The 20,629-nt window shown below is 35.8% G+C and overlaps 1 protein-coding gene across 2 annotated transcripts in view; it reads right to left on the reverse strand.

Annotated features, from left to right (window-relative positions):
* HACE1 (HECT domain and ankyrin repeat containing E3 ubiquitin protein ligase 1) overlaps positions 1-20,629 on the reverse strand; it is a 105,948-nt gene that overhangs the window by 11,187 nt on the left and 74,132 nt on the right. For both annotated transcript variants that reach the window (XM_001501736.7, XM_014734298.3), the window contains 5 exons: positions 18,941-19,090; positions 18,235-18,431; positions 7,285-7,416; positions 1,423-1,521; positions 1,071-1,141 (listed from right to left, as the gene is read on the reverse strand). In XM_001501736.7, the coding sequence (XP_001501786.2) occupies positions 1,071-1,141; positions 1,423-1,521; positions 7,285-7,416; positions 18,235-18,431; positions 18,941-19,090 (649 nt within the window). The remainder of the gene's footprint in view (positions 1-1,070; positions 1,142-1,422; positions 1,522-7,284; positions 7,417-18,234; positions 18,432-18,940; positions 19,091-20,629) is intronic.

Consider the following 20,629-nt stretch of genomic DNA (forward strand, 5'->3'; position numbering starts at 1 on the left):
GCCTGGCAAAAGCCATGCTGTGGTAGGCATCCCACGTATAAAGTACAGGAAGATGTGTATGGATGTTAGCTCAGGGCCAGTCTTCCTCAGCAAAAAGAGAAGGATTGGCAGTAGTTAGCTCAGGGCTAATCTTCCTCAAAAAAAAAAAAATTTTTTTTAAGTAAAAAAATAAAATAGGCAAGAAAAATTAAGAAAAATAATTGCATCAAATTGTTAATAGTGGTTATTGCTGGTAGACAGTGGTTTTCCTTATTTCTTCTAATTTTCTGAGTATCCTAACTTTCCTAGAACTATGCACATTTATAACAGAAAAACTGAACTATATTTTCATAAAGAGAAGGATGCAGATGAAATTCTAAGTTATCAAGAATGAAGATTAGGGGGCCGGCCCAGTGGTGTAGTGATTAAGCTTGCGCACTCCACTTTGGTGGCCTGGGGTTTGTGGGTTTGGATCCCAGGCATGCATCTACACACTGCTCATCAAGCCATGCTGTGGCAACGTCCCACATACAAAATAGAGGAAGATTGGCAGAGATGTTAGCTCACGGACAATCTTCCTCAGTCGCATAAAAAACCAAAAGAGAATGAAGATCAAACTCTTTCTTTACATCTTTCAGATATATAAATTAAGAGGTTTAAATCATCTAGTTTTCTAATATCTACAATATTTAATTGGTTCCAAAACTGGACTTTTCAAAGAAGTATGGTATCACAAATTATTTTTTAGGCCATGAATCTCGAGACTTTAAAAGTTTGATAACAACTGGAGAAAAACTGAATAAAAGGATTAGCAAATTATAAAATACAATACCTATGCTAATAGTTATGACTGGAACAATCTGTTTTTTAGCAAACAACATTTATTTTTTAACATTAAACAAACATAACTGAGCATACTGTATGTGTTTTATCTTTAATGCCTGAATAAATCTCTGTTTAATACCTTAAAAAGTGGAAAGGGAGGAAGAAACTCACAATTCAGAGTAATAATTCACTTGGTTGTTTATCTCTAAGCCATTAGAAAAGGAATACATTAAATTCTTTCCATATTATTGTAAAAAACTTCTTACCTGCCAGTAACAAACTGCAGGAGAAGAACTCGCTCCTCTGGAGTAATGTCTTCCACCACTTCCCAGAACCACTAACAACAACAACAACAAACTCAGCTCGTGTTTCACAGCAAGTGCAGACTGCCTAACACCACCGAAATATGCAACATTCATAAAGCATATTCTATTCTATGAGACTCATTTATCAAAAATGACTTTATAAAAAGTTTTCATAGGCAATATTCCCAAGAGAAGAATTCAGAGAAAAACTTGACTCTGTTAATTAATGTAGGTTTCCATCCAATAGTGCTGAAAAGCTTACAAAATTAAATGGCAAAACTTAACTTCGTTCTAAGCTCTAGAGAGATTGTACCTGAATAACCGGATCTTCTCTTTCATAGCCACTGGTGTATTCTGTATTTTTCATCCAATCACTCACGTCAATTTCTGGCATGCCAGAAAGCAGCAGCTCCTTTGGGGAAGAAGAAAAGTATTTCATTAATCTTCTTCAGGGGAAAAGAAGCTATTACATTTAAATAGTAAATTTGCCTTAATTAGAAACTAATCCCATATAAAACTGATTTATTTTTGCCACAGTTTCTGCATGTCATCAATAACAAGCATGACATGGGAAAGAACACTTGACACTGATAAGCTCCAACAGTGTGAGATGTGGAGATGTGTCCACGTTGATATAATTTAATTAAAACATAAGAAGAGACAATAGTTTACGTTTATATATAAACACATATGCAACAACAGTTCAGATGCACCAACAACTTTATGAACATTATCTTTGGTTTATGTTTATTCATTATTTTACAAATTTGTTAAATCCTATAGAGACCGACTTTCAACATGAAAGTGACAAAAAAGACCTGAATAAAGCCTGAGTTGAGCAAAGAAAAAGATCATCAAGAAACCCTATCACTAGGAAAAAGGAGGTAATACAATAAAAATAGCTATTATTTTTTTAAAAAACAGATTCAGGCCTCTATTCTGGAATAATTCATATCCTTTAAAGTCAAGTTTCCCCAAGATGAGAAAAAAATGCAATTTTCCTAATTACTTTTGGTAGCCACCTTTTTGCCAGGAAGAACATCAAACAAACAAAGTATTAACCAAATAACTAAAAATGAAATTAAGAATGGTAAAATTTCCCATTATGTCTTCCAAAATAAAAGAGAACATGAAAAGAGCTTGTCCACATCTCTGAATCAGTCCATATCTCACAGTCGGATGTGTTTACATACTCAGGTAAGGCACTGACTAGCCTACTCTTAACCCTGACAGGCCAGAAGGCAGGGTTTGCTATTACCGAGACATAGATACAATGTGGCTCAAAAACCACAACTCCTGCAGCAACTACTCATAACATACATCTGACTGGTACCGATTGTGCTCTAAAGAAGGTTAACGATGGTTAACATAAGGTGATGTCTGAGAAGTCTTGGGGGTTTCTAATATCTACTCAAGGAGTCTGCAAGGTTCTCCCTTTTCCAACTTATCTGAGGCTGGATTTTCTCCATATAGTTCAGCCAAACAACATGTCACAATAGATTATATGCAGAAGCTGACGTGAGAACCCAGTTGTTTTCTATTAAGTCAGACATCAAAGAAACGTGCAGAAATGTAAAACAATGCCACTCTTCCCACTATTTTTGTTTTATTCTGGAAAATGAAGTTTTCATCTTTAAAATGTTATTTACATTAATATGTAATGGATTGTTATTTTTATAAGAATAAAATATTTTACACATCTGTTTTAACTTCAAATACAGTAACTATCAATTATTATAACCCACATAAACAAAAACTCTTGTTGAAAGGGGATCCTAAGACCACAAAGTTTGAGAGCTTCTAGTCTAGGGTACGTTTTAGCCCTCCTTGCCATAGTATTATAAGATACTTTTCCTGGATGAAGACGTTCTGGTTAATGTCCATTTATCACCCCCGAACACCCTCTCCACCTTTTTTCGCACTGCCCTGTGCCCCAGGAGGCCACTCCGTACAGACTGGCTCTCTTGCCCGTCGGCTTCAGGTTGGGTTCCGTCACTGAGAAACAGGCAGGAGTCTGGAGGTGAGGGTATTTTCTGCTCCCTCCTGCTTCAGCCCATCTTTGCAGTAGCCATGTCTCCACAATAACTCCTCCACCTGCCTCTTCAATTCCAGGAGTGACAAAGGCTTTCCACCGGAGCTAGTCTCTGGATGCCTCATCACATCCTGTTTATTCTTAACACTGCCCACACCTCTGTAATAGGCCCTTGGTTCAAGTTTCATTATTCGAACTAGCAGGAGAAATTCTGTTCCCTAGCAGGACCCTGATACACATCTGCCAAAAGGGGTGGGGATGAATTTTATACTTTTCTTACAATCCATGAGTTTAACCCTCTTCCCTTCTAGGCTGAAGATAAGCTTTTAATAATACTGAGTATGCTTGCATTGTTAATAATTATGAATAAAAATGACTGTGACTTTATTCTCTCAAGAAATTTGAGGTATTTCATAAAATGTCATATTATTTGTTATGACTTCTAGTGAAGAGGATGAACGATCTTTATTAAACTGTTGAACACCTGGGCAAAAAACGTTATTAAACTGACTGAAAACAAGTAGATGAAATGGGAATTCCACAATGAAAAGTACATATAACACAAAGTCCCAATCAATAATTTCTTATTTTTTTAACATATGACAAAACTGAATTAACCTACTGGAACTGGGTATAACATATAACCCATTCTAACGTCAGAAACTGAATCATGCAAGTGTTCAGAGCCATCAGCTCACCTAGTATTCACATGGCTCAAAGTTTTAATATTCTGGTACCATCACGGATAAATTCATAAGCAGCGCAATATGGAAGGACAGTCCCTCTGACACTGGGTAAGAACCTCTCCACTGTAATAGCATTGTATATGTATTAATGACAACAATGTTGTCACCCTTTTTGAACCTGATAATCATCTCTTGACTTGGAACTGCATTCTGTCCACAATGGACAAATACACCTCCGGTTAGGACAATGACGCTACTAGATACCCTCTTCTCACTAAACCTCTAGAATCTAACGTGTAGCCTTTAACTCAGATGCACATTTAGATGTTTGTGTCAACTTCTGAAAAAAGTTTCCTATCCCAGTGTAGCACAGCCCTTTCCTACGAAGGACATAAAGTCCCACGACAGGTTCTAAAACCAAGTCCCATTTATAACTCATGCCACTGAGAGGTGGTGTGGCAATGCTGAGGAAGAGAGACTGGGCTGTGTCTAACACACACTCGATGAACAGGAGCAAGTTCTGTACCTTCTTTGTTCTAGTTCTCCTCATTTGTGAAATGGGAATAGTACCGCTTACCTCAGAGTTCTGTTGTGAAGATTTTCAAAGTTAATACACATAAAGCGCCTGGCAAATACTAAGTGTTTAATCATCATCATCATCATCATCACTGCATAAATCAGAGCCACGTCTACAACACTGCTCTTCCTAAATAATGCCACCATCTCAATCAATCAGCTCAACGTTGTAAAGCCAGAAGCTAAGACGGACTAGGAATCCTGACCTCACTTCCAATATAAGAACCACAATTGAAAACTTACCAGTAGCAGACCTAAACGTGAAAGATAAAGGAATAAAGTTTTTAGAGGAAAACATAGGGAAATATCTTCATGACCTTGGAATAAGAAACAGTTTCCTAAACAGAACACAAAAAGCTCCACTCATTAAAAAAAGAAAAGAAAAAACAAGTGAACTGAACTGTGTTAAACTAAAACTTTTATTCACTAAAAGACACTGAAGTAAGAGAAGATATTCACAACACACATATCTACCAAGATTCCTATACAGAATATAAAGAATCCTACAAATCAGTAAACAAAACCCAGAAAACACAGTGGAAAAATGAACAAGTTACTTGAACAAATCCTTCAAAAACAGAGTACATAAATGGCCAATAAACACATAAAAACACTCAACCTCACTAGCCATGAGGAAAATGCAAGTTAAAATCACAATGAAATAACACTACTGATCCACTAGAATGGTAACAAAGAAAAAGACAAAAAATATCAAATGCCGGTGAGGATGTGGAACACCCACAACTCTCGTATCTGTTAGCAGGAGTGTAAACTGACACACTCTTTGGAAAACTATTTGCTAGTACCTACTATAATGGAATATATGCACACCCTATATGCCAGCAATTCCACTCCAAGGCATATAATCTACAGCATGCATACAAATGTTCTCCCAGCAACATGTACTACAACATTTGTGGCAGCACTATTTCAAATAGCCTGAAACTGAAGTACCCACCCAATGTGTATCAAGAGCAGAAAAGAAAAGAAAAAGCAGATTGACAGAATGAAATACGATACAGCAATGAAAATGAACAAATTACAACTGCATGCAACAATATGTATGATTCTCACAACAAAAAGTTGAGCTAAAGAAGTCAGATATATTCTAGGTGATTATTCTATTTATATAAAGTTCAAAAACAGGCAACCTAATCTATGATATTAGAAGTCAGGAGAGTGGTTACCCATAAGGCTGGACAGTGACTGGAAAAGGACATGAGAGGGACATCTGAGGTGCTAGGATTTCTGTTTCTTGATCTAGGTGCTGGTTTTATGGTATATTCAGTTTTTGAAAATTCATAAAGCTATACATTTACAGATGTATGTATTTTGCTCTATGTATATTGTAATTCAGTATCAGGAAATTATGAGGCAAAGTTTTTATAAGTTATTTCTGTTGTTAAGTGTTTTTTACATGTAGGTCCAGAAAATAATGTAATTCTCTCTTTTGAACTTCACAAGGCTATTTATTTATTTATTTTTTAGTGAGGAAGATTGGTGCTGAGCTAAGATCTGTTGCCAATCTTCCTCTTTTTGCTTGAGGAAGATTAGCCCTGAGCTAACATCGGTGCCAATCTTCCTCTATTTTGTATGTGGGTCACCACCACAGCATGGCTTGACAAGTGGCGTAGTTCTGCACCTGTGATCCAAACCTGCAAACCCAGGTCACCAAACTGGAGTGTGCCAAACTTAACCACTACACCATGGGGCTAACCCCATGAACTTCACAAGGCTAATTTAATCTAAGTGCAGTATAGGAAAAGTCAGATTTCAGTCACGTCTAATAATAGTCATAAGTACTCCTCCATTTTTAAATACTAAAAATAGTAACTTTTTTGGTTATCCAAAAACTAGATGAGTTTATGCTAAACAAAACCATTAATCTTAAACTTAAAAACACAACTGAAAAACCTCAATACTGTTATTTACTGAAACTAAGTCACAATGGACTTCAAAATTAATTAGCAAATTTTGTCCACTGTTATACTAAGATATACTATGAATAATAAGTTGAAAATACTGGTATATATGTAAAATTAAAGGTATACACTAGTGTACTTACTCATATATTAAAACGAAAGGCGTAAACTAATTTCAAGAGAAAGAATAAAAATCAAGGGATACTTTTCCATTGATCTAAAATTTACTATTCCAAATTATGATTTTTTAAATAAGAAAGCAGCTACACTCTATTTAAAATATTGTGTTTTACTAAGGATTTAGACAACTCAAAGAGTTTGAAAATAATTTATTACTAAAAATAGAAGAGAAAAAGGAAACAGGAAAATGCAGACATAAATCGTACAAAATTAGAAATCCCATTAGATCATAGTTAAAGGTAGGTAAATTAAAGGAGCAAAACAAAACATTCATTACAGACTAGCCAAGAGTGGACTCCACGTTGGTTTAAAATAGAAAATTATAAAATTATATATATGATAAAATAAGAAGCTGGAGAAGATAACACAAATACAACAAGAAAAACCGTCTTAATCAATTCTTCTTTTTGGAAGCATAAGCAGTTAGTATCAGTATCCTTGACCTCATATGGCCAAAGAAGACACTCAGGAATCAGGTGAAGACTGCTTTTGGGAGGACTGGCCTTCAACATCTCCCATGCAGAATACTTTGGAAATACTTTGCATTTTTGTTTATCACTACCTCACTCCATTTCACATTAAGGAACTGCTAATCTGGTTATTAAGTTTAAGAGAAGCACAATCACAAACCTTATAACAAATCTCTAAACACAAAATCAAACCATAGGCCTTATTATACATTATTCCATTCATCATAGTACTTCAAAATTATCTCTGAATTACATCAACTGGAGTTTTGTGTCCTGTGTAACAACAGAAGAACTGATGTTTTTCCTTACCAACTCGTATTCATCGAAGAGTTGTATGAGGGACGGCGGAATGAACATATGAAAGCCCTGTAAAAAAGCATTGATCTGAGGCTGGATGGCTCTTGTCATTCGAAGTTCAGTAACAAGCTGGACATACTCCGCCTAGGAAAATAAAAAAGCTTTTGTGATGATTTTGTTTTAATTTCACATATTTAAGATAATGTTGATACAATCATTTCTCATTTAATAGGTAAAAGTTTAGAATTAATTTAGCAACAATCATCATACATCTCAGCAAACAGGTAATCTACCATTCACTAAGCTAATGTTTAAGCCAATATCCTAGGAATCAATCACCCACGATTTCTCTCACACATCTCTCAGTGAGTGCTATCAGATCTACCTCCAGAAATTATTCTCAACCTGACCTTGTCTCACCACCACCACTTCTTGTGCCTTGGTGCAAGCCATCATCCTCTCTCACCTGGATTACTGCAACATCTGGTGTCCCTGTTTCCATTCTTACCTCCGTTCTGCTGCTTCTCCACACCAGAGTGATTTGAAAAATATATATGTATTTTATATATAATACAGATCACATAACTTTCCTCTTCAAAATCCTACAACGACTTCCCACTTAAGAGGAAAATCCAAATTCCTTTCCCCATCTGTTAGACCCTAAATGATCTAGCCTCTGTCTAGCTCTCTCATCTCACTGCCTTCCACTCTCTCCCTTGCTCACTCACTCTATTCTCCAAACACAAGCTTGTTCAGGCCACAGTGTCTTTATGCTTCCTGGTGTCTCTCACTGAAATGTCTCATTAGAATGTAATATTTCTATAGGCAAGGGCTCTGTTTTGTTTACCAGTATATACCACAGCTCCTAAAAAAGTGGCTGCCACTTTGTGTCAATAGATATGTGATGAATGCATACATTCAACAAATTCATTTAATACATACTTAGAACTTGACCAAACAGCTCATTCAAGAATAGCCAATTTGATTCTCACTTAAGGTAAACTACTTTCACACATTTTATTTTAGACGAGATTGGGCGCATTCAAGGTGGTATGGCCATAGACACATTTTATTTTAAAAAACATCATCGTCATCATAGAAAACAGTGTCCCTTAAAATTTAACTGGTAATAAAAAAAGACATTTTAGCTCAGACCAGAATAAATGATCAAATCTATCTATATACAAAAACTCTATCAATTGTTACCATTAATTTTTTTTTTCTCCCCAAAGTCCCAGTACATAGCTGTATATCCTAGTTGTAAGTCCTTCTATTTCTTCCATGTGGGATGCAGCCACAGCATGGCTTGATGAGTGCTGTATAGGTCTGCGCCCAGGATCCAAACCGGTGAATCCTAAACCACCAAAGCAGAGCATGTGAACCACTACACCACCAGGCTGGCCCCCTATCATTAAATATTTTAAATTATGTCTAAGTGAAACTTCGTGAGTTAAAAGCAAAATGTATACAGTTTTCCCCTCCCAGGAATAAATGCTGTAAACACAGAGGGAGAAAGCCTGTGTTAGACTCCTTTCTCTTTTTCCTTTCTTTTGGCAGAAATCTGATGATCTGATTTCCCACAAAAACTCACAGGCACTGAGCCAGCAAGTTACACATGACTACTGGCTATGAATTCTCTACACAACTCAGAGCTACTGAAGTGTCACAGGGGATTCCTCACAGCTCTCCCCAAACCCTACACAGACCCCTGTACAACCTGGCACAGGGAAGGCTGCCATCTCTGCTATTCAATTGACTCCTACTCCTACCACACCAAGTTTTTCTCCACTATTTAAGAATTAATCATCCTTTTACGAACAGGAAGCAGACAAGGATGCCCACTGTCACCACTCTTATTTAACATAGTATTGGAAGTCCTAGCCAGAGCAATCAGGCAAGAAAAAGAAATAAAAGGGATCCAAATTGGAAAGGAAGAAGTGAAACTGTCACTATTTGCACATGACATGATTTTATAAATAGAAAACCCTAAAGAATCCACTAAAAAACTTTTAAAATAATAAATGAATACAGTCAAGTCACAGAATACAAAATCAACATACAAAAATCAGCTGCATTTCTATATGCTAACAATGAAATAGCAGAAACAGAAATTAAGAATATAATCCCCTTTACAATTGCAACAAAAAGAATAAAATACCTAGGAATAAACTTAACCAAAGAGGTGAAAGATCTGTGCACCAAAAACTATCAAACGTTGAACGAAACTGAAGAAGGCATGAAGAAATGGAAAGTTATTCCGTGCTCTTAGATTAGAAGAATTAACATAGTTAAAATGTCCATATTTCCTAAAGCAATCTATAGTTTCAATGCAATCCCTATCAAAGTTCCAACATTTCCACAGAAATAGAACAAAGAATCCTAAAATTTATACGGAGGAACAAAAGATCCTGAATAGCCAAAGGAATCCTGAGGAAAAAGAACAAAGCTTGAGGTATCACACTCCCTGATTTCAAAATATACTACAAAGCTATAGTAATCAAAACAGCATGGTACTGGCACAAAAACAGACACACAGATCAATGGAACAGAATCAAGAACCCAGAAATAAACCCACACATACATGGACAACTAATATTCAACAAGGGAGCCCAGAACATACAACAGAGAAAGGAGAGTCTCTTCGATAAATGGTACTGGGAAAACTGGACAGCCACATGCAAAAGAATGAAAGTAGACCATTATCTTACAACATGCACAAAAATCAACTAAAGATGGATTAAAGACTCGAATGTAACATCTGAAACCATGAAACTTCTTGAAGAAAACACAGCTGTACACTCTTCGACATTGGTCTTAGCAGCATTTTTTCAAATATCACACCTGACCAGGCAAGGGAAACAACAGAAAAAATAAACAGATGGGACTACCTCAACCTAAAAAGCTTCTGCACAGCAAAGGAAGCCACCAACAAAATGAAAAGACAACCTAACAACTGGGAGAAGATATTTGCAAACCATCTATCAGATAAAGGGTTAATATTCAAAGTATACAAAGTACTCATATGTCTCAACAACAAAAAAACCAACAACCCAATTAAAAATGGGCAAAAGATCTGAACAGAGATTTCTCCAAAGAAGATATACAGATGCTCAACAGGCACATGAAAAGATGTTCAACATCATTAACCATCAGGGAAATGCAAATCAAAACTACAATGAGGTGTCACCTCACTCCGGTCACAACGGCTATAATTAACAAGACAGGAAACAAGTATTGGAGAGGGCGTGGAGAGAAGGGAACGCTCACACACTGCTGGTGGGAGCACGAACTGGTGCAGCCACTACAGAAAGCAGTATGGAGTATCCTCAGAAAATTCAGAACAGATCTACCACATGATCCAACTATTCTTCTGCTGGGTATTTATCCAAAGAACTTGAAAATACAAATGTATAAAGATACATGCACCTCTATGCTCATCACAACATTATTCACAATAGTCAAGACTTGGAAGCAACCCAGGTGCCCATTAAGGGACAAACGGATAAAGAAGATGTGGTTTATATACACAATGGACTACTACTCAGCCATAAGAAATTATGAAATCCAGCCATTTGTGACAACACGCATGGACCTTCAGGGTATTATGCTAAGTAAAATAAGTCAGAGTGAGAAAGTCAAATACCGTATGATCTCACTCAGAAGTAGAAGATACAAACAACAACAAACACACACACAGCAACAGAGCTTGGAGTGGTGGTTACCAGAGGGGAAGGTGGGAGGGAGGAGGCCAAAAGGGGTGATTAGGCACATGTGTGTGGTGATGGATTATAATTAGTCTTTGGGTGGTGAACAGGATGTAATCTACACAGAATTCGAAATATATTACAATACACACCTGAAAGTTATATAATGCTATAATCCAATGTCACTGCAATAAAAATAAAATTTAAAAAAAGCTTAAAAAAAATTAATCAGCAACCACATCAACTACGTCAATACACGCTTTAAGGAAACAGTGGACATAGATGACAATCAGACCACGAAACGCTGGCATTAATAGCTGCACAATTAAACAACAAACATAAACCAAACCTAAAATCTCACCTTGTTCTAAGGTATTAAAAGAGATGGTATAACTTCGGGGTGGGGATCTTGTATCCCCGACATATGCATATTCTAGGAGTCATATTTGCTCCTATCTGAGGATTGGTGTTAGTTCTCAGAGGACATAACACCAGATGCCATAGGATGAAATTGGAGAATTCACCATATTAAAGAATGAGTTAGTACTTGCACTGGCGAAATAGTTATGTTAATACACAGAAAGTTTTCAACTTAGAAAGCCTCAGCATAGAGACAAAAACAAGAACAAAAAAGAACCTTAGCAACTTTTTTCTAGCTCTGCCTTGAGCCTGACAACTGATATAAGACAGGTAAGCACAAAATAATTACAACAGGAAAAAATAAAAACACTAAGATTAAGGAGATTCAACTTTCAGACATTATGTTCCAGTTAAATTAAACGTCTAGTTACAGAAACATTTTGTTTTAATAATCTCCTACTCTTCTGAATGTGTGGAATGAATAATATCACCCTTCAGAAATCTTCCTTAAACTTTTAACTTTTTTCAGGCTTTGAACTTAAATTATGTCTTCTTATCAGAGGCAGTGCTGATGTCAAAAACTGACATATTTTTTTGAAGCTAGTTTTCTTCATGAAAATCTTTTTTTGAGACCAGCCCAGTGGTGTAGTGGTTCAGTTCACATGTAGGCACAGACCTACACAGCGCTCGGCAAGTCAAGCTGTGGTGGCATTCCACATACAAAGTAGAGGAAGACTGGCACAGATGTTAGCTCAGTGACAATCTTCTTTTGACAAGCAAAAAGAAGAAGATTGGCAACAGATGTTAGCTCAAGGCCAATTTTCTTCACCAAAAAAAAAAACCACTTTTTTCACTATTTCTTTAAAGATATCTAAATAAACCATATTTATTAAAATAATAAACAATTTTTAATAATGAAAACAAGATGCTCTTTTTTCTTCCCTCCAAGTAGAGTGACAAACTAGGCCACATTTGTAAAACTGTTTGGAATAGTTATTTTTTTTTAGCAATTAATAGTTTAATTGGCATTCTTATTGGCATAATCCAATTCACTGTTTCAATAGAAACCCTTTGGTAATAAAAGCTTCCTTCCTGGGTTTACCTACTTAATTATTATTGCTCTGGTACATAAGAGTTCTCACTGAAAATTTCCCCACTGAGAACTCAAAAGAATACCAGGTTTCCTTTGTAGGAATAAGTAGATATAAGAAAAAGGAGAAGCACATTTTTGCAATGTAACATTTTTCAATTTATTCTTTATCAGCATATTCTTACTTTTAAGGTCACAAATTAGTTACAAAGATTGACAGTCTGGTAAAAATCCTATTACTTCAGTTTCATTGGAATAATTTCACTCATTGAAAATAGTGATTCTTCAAGTAAGCATTTCATAGATTTGGTAATTTTCAAAGTGAATTTTTAGAATATACTAATTAAAATGCAGGGAAAAGTATATCCTCCTTGCTGACAGGAAGATGGTAAAGATAATTTAAAACGCAATCTAATAATACATACATACACACACTCAATATGGAGAGCCTCAGATCTAAACTGTTTTAAAAGCTTTCAGAGCAATAAAAAGATTTCTCACCATTCACTTTTCTAAAGATATGAATAAGAATCCACATTAAATCAGTAATCTACATACGCAAGCTTGTCTTTTGTGCTTGCATGTGCATCAAATGCATTTGTGTGTGAAATAAATCAAGTGAAACTAGCAATAGAAGATAAGGTATTAACCATACAAAAACGAAGTGGGGGAACACGTGCTAAATTTGGATCTGCCACCTCCTTCATATTCATTGCCTTAGTCAATGAGGCCTAGCAGTTACACAATCATTCAGACTTCAATTTAAACTGAGGGGCCACTAGTTACTAACTTTGAGCCCTTAGGCAGTTATTTAACACCTAAAGAAATACAGAGTCGTAGTTCCAAGCTCAGGCTTGAAATGTATAGATGGCCTGGGTTCAAATCCTAGCTCTACCACTTGTGAGCCATGTGATCTGGAGGAAAGCTACCTAACCCCGCTACGCTTCAGCTTCCTCACCCGGAGAAAGGGACAGCCACGCTTCAGATGACTGTTTAAGTATGAGTTAATAGACATAAGGCACTCTGAACAGTGCCTAGCACATTACAAGTACCAAATAAATGTCAACAGCTTTTAATATTAAAGCTGTTTCCACAGTGAATAAGTAGAAATAACTACCTAAAAAGGCTGTTAGAGTAAATGAGAACTGGACAAAGAACACATCTCAAATACACGCAATATAAACAAAGTACTCAATAGGCAGTAGCTATTATTATCACCAGGAAACAGAACTGATGGTAACGTGGCTGATGAAGAGGAGGACGACAACACCACCAGTTGTTCCAGGGTCCACCCCACACAAGTGGCAGTCACCCTTGAGTCCTTCTTCTTTCTCACCCCCTCCAACAATTCATTACCAAGTTCTATAAATTCTACAGCCTCAAAAGCTACCTCGTTTCCTCCATCCTCACTGCCACTGTTTAAAATCCCTCGGGCATGCTCCCAGGGCCAACGTCACAAATGCCTATCAGCGGCCCTGACTCCAGTATTACCCCATTTCAATCCATTCTTCACACAATTGAGTTTTCGTTTTTAAAAAAAACAGAAATCCGATCATGCCACTCTCCTCAATAACACGTGCAATCATCCCCACAGCCTTCAGAATAATTTTCGAAATCCTAATTGTGGATGCAGTCCTTCAGAAACTGGGCCCAGTCTACCTCCTCAACCTCATCTTTTTCAACTCACTTTGCAACCTAACCTACGATCGACAGCTCTGATCTACATATGGTTCCCCAAACACACCGTGCTCTGTCATCTCTGTGCCCTCCTGTAAGCCCAGAACGTTTCCTCCTCCCCTGTACTCCTAAGTGACCACTTAATGCTTCTCCTCTATAATTCAACTTCCATGCCACCTCCTCCATTCCCTGATGTCCTGCCCCAACTCACATCCATTTTTTTTCCCTCCCAGCCTAAATGAACTTTTTGATTAGTACTGCAAAAGTGTTAACACTTAAAACCCATGTAGCTTACTCTTCAGTTCTAAGAGCTGAAGATCTAAGGAAAAAATGTTACTTCAAACTCAAGATTTTATAGTTCTACAATTTCAGCTTTTGGTCGAGAATAAAAAAGTGAAAGTGAAGGGGCCAGCCCAGTGGCGCAGTGGTTGAGTTTACACACTCCACTTCGGTGGCCCAGGGTTCATGGGTTTGGATCCCAGGCATGGACCCAAACAGGGCTCATGAAGCCATGCTGTGGTGGCATCCCACGTATAAAAAATAGAGGAAGACTGGCACCGGTGTTAGCTGGGGGACAAACTTCCTCAAGCAAAAAGAAGAAAATTGGCAACAGATGTTAGCTCAGGGCTGATCTTCCTCACTAAAAAAAAAAAAAGGAAGAAGAAAAAGTGAAGAAGCAAAAGCAAAACTTTTTTAAAAGATGAAAATACTATTTAAATGTAAATGTTCCATTCCTGGTAATTCAGCCACTTTCAAAACTGAAACCAAGGTGTTTTTTCCCTTTAGATTTTAAAACAAAATTATATTTAAAAGAGTAAACACAAAATTAAATTTAAAAGAGTATGACATTTCAAATGTGGAAATGATATATATTCTTCTGTCTACATTACTTGTATTTATTTAAGGTACTGCTTTTTAAACAAACGTATTTTCATCTATTTGGTTTCACTCTATAATTATCAAAGTCTTTCAATAAAACTTAGGAATAAATGACTCCCCCATGTGGAGATCAGCTCACACAGACTTTCTCTTACTAACAAGCTTGGGAAGTCATTTAAGTTGCAGTATGCCCACAAATTTTGAAGCTGAACTCCAAATGTGACAATTATAACTTTATGCCTAAAAAGATTAAGTAAGTAAATGGCTAACCCTAAAATAACAGAAAAGTTCATGAAAGAAACGTATGTTAAAAAATAATATTTCTAAGAAACCCGGTTTGAAAATTTTATTTATAAATTAATTTTTAAAGCAAGTGATCAATTTAAGATGTAGGTATGTTTCTAAAGATTTTTAATATTTTTTAAATAATCACGTTGTTTATTGAAAAAGCATTAAATGTTTAAGCATCAACAATTTGATATACAATTATACTTGACTCTTCCTGGCAATATTAGAAAATGAAAAGGCTCACTTTATTGTGAGAAATGTTTATATCAGAAAAGTGAAAGCTAAGTAGAATTAACATATTAGTAATTAAAATCCTGCTTTTACCTCTATTTCCACAGCTCATCATTGAAAACAAAAGTTAGCCTGTAATCAATCAGTTAATATAGTTAAATAAAAATGTATTAAACTTAAGAAACAAGTTTCAAGCTCTTTAATATTGCAATAGTATTCCAGCCTCAGACCAGACTCACGATGAAAGATATATCCTCAATGTGAGTATATTCTTATTCTTATTTATTCAATGTCTTCCTTCTTTCTAGGTTTCAATAAAAGACAAATGCAAAAGAATAAAATATGTATTTAAAAAATCTAAACAAAAATCATGTCATACTAGGAGGGAGGCTGGTAAGAGATACAATTATAAATATAGCTAGCTATCACGCAATTGTTAATGTCATTCAAAACATATCTGAGGGAGTGACAAACCCACTCACCAGATACAGTATTCACAGATAAGAAGCATGCTTGAGGTTCTCTGCTGAAAAGCAATCACTTGCTTATAATAAAGACTCATTACCCTTAATTGAGAGTAGGTCTCTAGTGTAAAATAAAATAATAAATGCACTACAGGGTACACGATCTAATAATTAGAAGATTCCTGAAAATATTTTCATTCACTGGCAAGCTCATATAGATTTTAAAAATTAATTTAAAGCATTTTACTATTTTAATCTTCTAGAGCTTAACATGATTCATATTAAAAATCAAGAAAGGGGGCTGGCCCCGTGGCCGAGTGGTTAAGTTCGCGCGCTCCGCCGCAGGTGGCCCAGTGTTTCGTTGGTTCGAATCCTGGGCACGGACATGGCACTGCTCATCAAACCACGCTGGGGCAGCGTCCCACATGCCACAACTAAAAGGACGCACAACAAAGAATATACAACTATGTACTGGGGGGCTTTGGGGAGAAAAAGGAAAAAAAATAAAATCTTTAAAAGAAAATCAAGAAAGATCTTCCTCAATGTGATTAATTTTGCCAAGAGTATGAAGAACATTAGACTTGAAACTAGGAGACGTGGGTTTTGGCCCCAGCTTTTCTTTAGGCTTCAGGTTCTCATGTGTAAAATGAGAGGGTAGATCAAAAAATTTGCAAGTAGAAATGCACAAAAACTCAGCTCCTGATTTTATTTTCAAAAATTAAACTTCATGTTTTTTTAATATGTATACAGTATTAAATCTCCAAAAGTAAAATTATGCAGCTGAATTTGGTCTCCAATTCCCTGTATATATCTGAAACTAAAGCTATTTCTATAGAAAACTTTCCAAACAATACCAACTAACTTTTGTGTTGCTGTTTTCAGTTTATAAAATGCCGGTCACAATTCTGAACGGGAGGCATTATTAATCCCAATTTTACAGAATACAAAACTGAAGCTCAAAGAAGTTAAAATGAGGCCAAGCCTTATAGCCTTTTTTAGGAAAAAAAGCTATATTTTACTAAATCTCTAGTCTACAAAGTGGTTCAATGGACATTATTTTTCATAGTTAGTTGACTAGGAAGTTGTCTTGGAATTATAATCCAACTAAAGGAAAGGAAAAAGCCTGTTTAATCAGAAGTTGCTACTGTAGGTAAATGACAGAACTGGAATTCCAAAACCAGATTTTCTGACTCCCAATTTGCCATATAATGTATCAAAACATAAAATAAAACTGTATTATATATAAAAGTAAGATGATTTTCAACAGTGAAATTTAAAACACATGCCGAGGGTTAAAAATATGTACAGACGGATGTCAATTATTTCTTAGTAAAATTGGAAAAAAATATTTATATGTACAAACAGGAGATATAATACCAAACAGAAAAAGTTATTAAAAAAATCAAGCTCAGAGGTCTAACAGATTTACCGGATCCCAAAAGCGTGTACAAAGTTTAAACAATGGGATTTCTTCTCTTCTCTATTGGAATTCTTAATTTTAAAACATGAAGTTTTCTTTTTTAGTGCTGGCAAGGCACTTCTGACTCTTAGTTACCCCGAGCACAGCAGAGCGGAACTCTGCCCGATCTTTTTGGACCTCCCTCTCACCTTCCGGCGTTCTATGAGACAAGACTCTGCTGCTATTCATAGGGTTTTCATGGCCAATTTTTTCAGAAGTGAATGGCCAGTCCTTCTTCTTAGTCTGCCTTAGTCTGGAAGCTCCACTGAAACCTGTCCACCATGGGGGACCCTGCTGGTATTTGAAATACCGGTGGCATAGCTTTCAGCATCACAGCAACAGCAGATGCCACAGTATGACGACTGACAGACGGGTGGTGTGGTTCCCTGACCTGGAAACGAACTCAGGCTGCAGTGGTGAGAGTGCCAAATCTTAAGGTTGGTGAAAGCATGAAATAGTGATTACTTATATAGATAATTTACATAGAGATTATTATAAAACATGAAATAGTACAAATACGATCTTGATATAAGCTTTTTTTTTTAATCGAAATTTATACAACCAACTGAACTGTGATCTAGGCTGTTTCAGAAACGGCCTTAGCATATCTAACACAATATTGAAATCATCCTTTCTAATTCACAGTTTGATATTTGATAGTTTAGTTACTTTAAATATTTTATCTATTATAAAATGTTACGAAACTCTAACAGTAAAAGTTTTCCTAGCTAGCACAGGAGAATTTGGAGTAATTAGCAAACTATCAGGGCCATGTTAAAAAATGGCTAATGTAAAAACCTGAATACTCACTTTGTTATTTTGTGTCACAAGAATACTTCCACCTCCAGGTTTCAAAGGCACCTCTTCCATTGCTCCAAACACATCAGTCTCCACAGAAAATGTTAATTCTAGACCCAGATCACTGATATCATTATCTAAAATCCACTGCAAATTTTTGGCATATTCTGGATCAATGGATGCCACATCTTGGTAATTTACAGGAATACCTAAAAATGCAAACATACAGCAGTTATATTCTAAACGTTTCTGTCTTTCCTTACCTATTTAATGGTAAAATACTGCCCTCTGCAGACACTCTGTAAAACTGCAAAATATAATCCAATTCACAGCATGATTTAAATGGAGGCTAATTCCTGAATCTGGAAGTCTGTGAATTTAAGTTTATGTTTCTTCCGCATTTTTGCAATGTACTCTTTCTTTGAAATAGCTATTCAGGAAATTATTATAAACTTCAATTCTCTTAAGGATATTCATATTAAAATGCATTCTTAGTATAAACATATATACATTAAAATGAAAAAAAAATTTTTAGCAAAAAGTAGGTTGTTTTTCCTCTCCCTCAGGCCCCCCAATGCCTTACATACACAGATAGTCTCCAATCAAAATAAAAATTTTCTCATCTAAATTGTCACCACTTATCTACTTAGTTTTTCCTAAAGACTATTAAAAAAAAACATTTTAAATAAATGCCTATGAAATAACAATAGAGCCATACCAAGAATGTGCTTGTAGAATGACCTTGTGAAGTAAATGTTGACCAGCTGCCTATGGTTCAAAGCTAATCCCAAGATCTGCCCAGCAAACCGGAAATAGTTCAAGTGATCAGGATTGACATAGGAGTTGCTATTAGGCTGAAAAGTTGTTCCTATTAAAATAAATACAATGTAATTTATTTTTAATAATCTATTCGCAGAAGAGAGATCACTTCAAAGCAGATAAATTAGCTCACATATAATTCCAGCAAAGCTAAGATTACATTATGTATAAACAGGAAAGTTCTTTGTGGAATACATAACAGGCAGTGGAATTGGAAATACAAAAGACCATCATTAACTCACACAGACTTATCAGAGTAAGTCTTTGCCCAGAAAGAAAATTTTACGACACTTTTAATTGAAAGTAGTTAGAAGATGTGCCAGAGAGATCCTGGAAATAATATAGTTAAAAGACGGTACACACACACACACACACACGCATGTTTTCCCAGGCAGTGTGGAAATAATTACTAAGCCGTGGATTAAGGCAGATATTGTCTCATTCATCTACACATGTCCAGTGCAGTAGGTATTCACTACTTTTTGCTCCAAAGCAACAGAGCACTACAAGAGAATAACTAAAAATTTTAAATGTACAACTGTTCTTCAGTGATAGATCTAGTCAACGAACTTGATGCTTTTCAACAATTATCAGAAAATCACCTAAGTCCACAAGTCAACCAAGTCTTTCTCACAACATATAACCAAATTTAAATAAGTACCACTGAAGTAAAAGTAAAAATGGCAAGGGCAATAGTTATCCATTACTGTCAAAATCTAGTGCAATGGAATCTCATTCCACTTATATGAAAAAGGGCTAGAAACAGATACTGGTGATGGTTACACAACTTTGTGAATGTACTTAATGCCAATGAATTGTACACTTTAAAATGGTTAAATGGTAAATTTTACATTACGTATATTTTACCAGTATAAAAAAAAGTCTCAAAAAAAACCCTAGTGCAATAGAAAAACCTAATAGCAAGATCTCGACTTTAAATAACTCTCTTTCCTATTTTTCTGGGATCATCACAAACTCAGATTACAAATTCTCTCATTCATTCAACAAATATTTATGGAGCTCATGCTATTACTACTCTTCTAAGCACCTGGGCTAAAAGAAAGAATACCTAATGGAAAAATCTAATGAAATGGCATCAAAGAAAAATAAAGGAAAAGTGGAAAAGTATTGGAAAGTGAAATGTTTGGTCATTTAATATACAAATTTTGACAACAATTCACTTTATGCTTCACTGGTCTTTGATTTATCAGTCTTGGCCCTGGACTAAATTGCTGTGACCAATTTACAGAGATAAAAAGTACAAATTTGAAAGCTTATGGCTGAGTGACTTAAGAGGGCCACATGAAGCTAGTCATTCACTGCTAAGTACCTTCTGAGAATCATTCCGAGTCATGATGTAAGACTGGGTAGTAAAAGTCAAAGCAAAGTTTTGTGAGATGAAGACAGACTTCAAAGACAAACAAAGCCATAATTCCAAAAATTCAACAGTCTGAGAATAATCACAAATATTATTTACCTATTAAAATAGTGAGTGCTTAGGGTTACTGATGAACCAGCAAAGATTTCTGATGACTGAACCTTCCCTCCCTAGGTCTATGTACAATCCTTCTCTAAGTACTTTCTGGGA

The sequence above is a fragment of the Equus caballus genome, chromosome 10, assembly GCF_041296265.1.
Source record: "Equus caballus isolate H_3958 breed thoroughbred chromosome 10, TB-T2T, whole genome shotgun sequence".
Taxonomy (NCBI): Eukaryota; Metazoa; Chordata; class Mammalia; order Perissodactyla; family Equidae; genus Equus; species Equus caballus.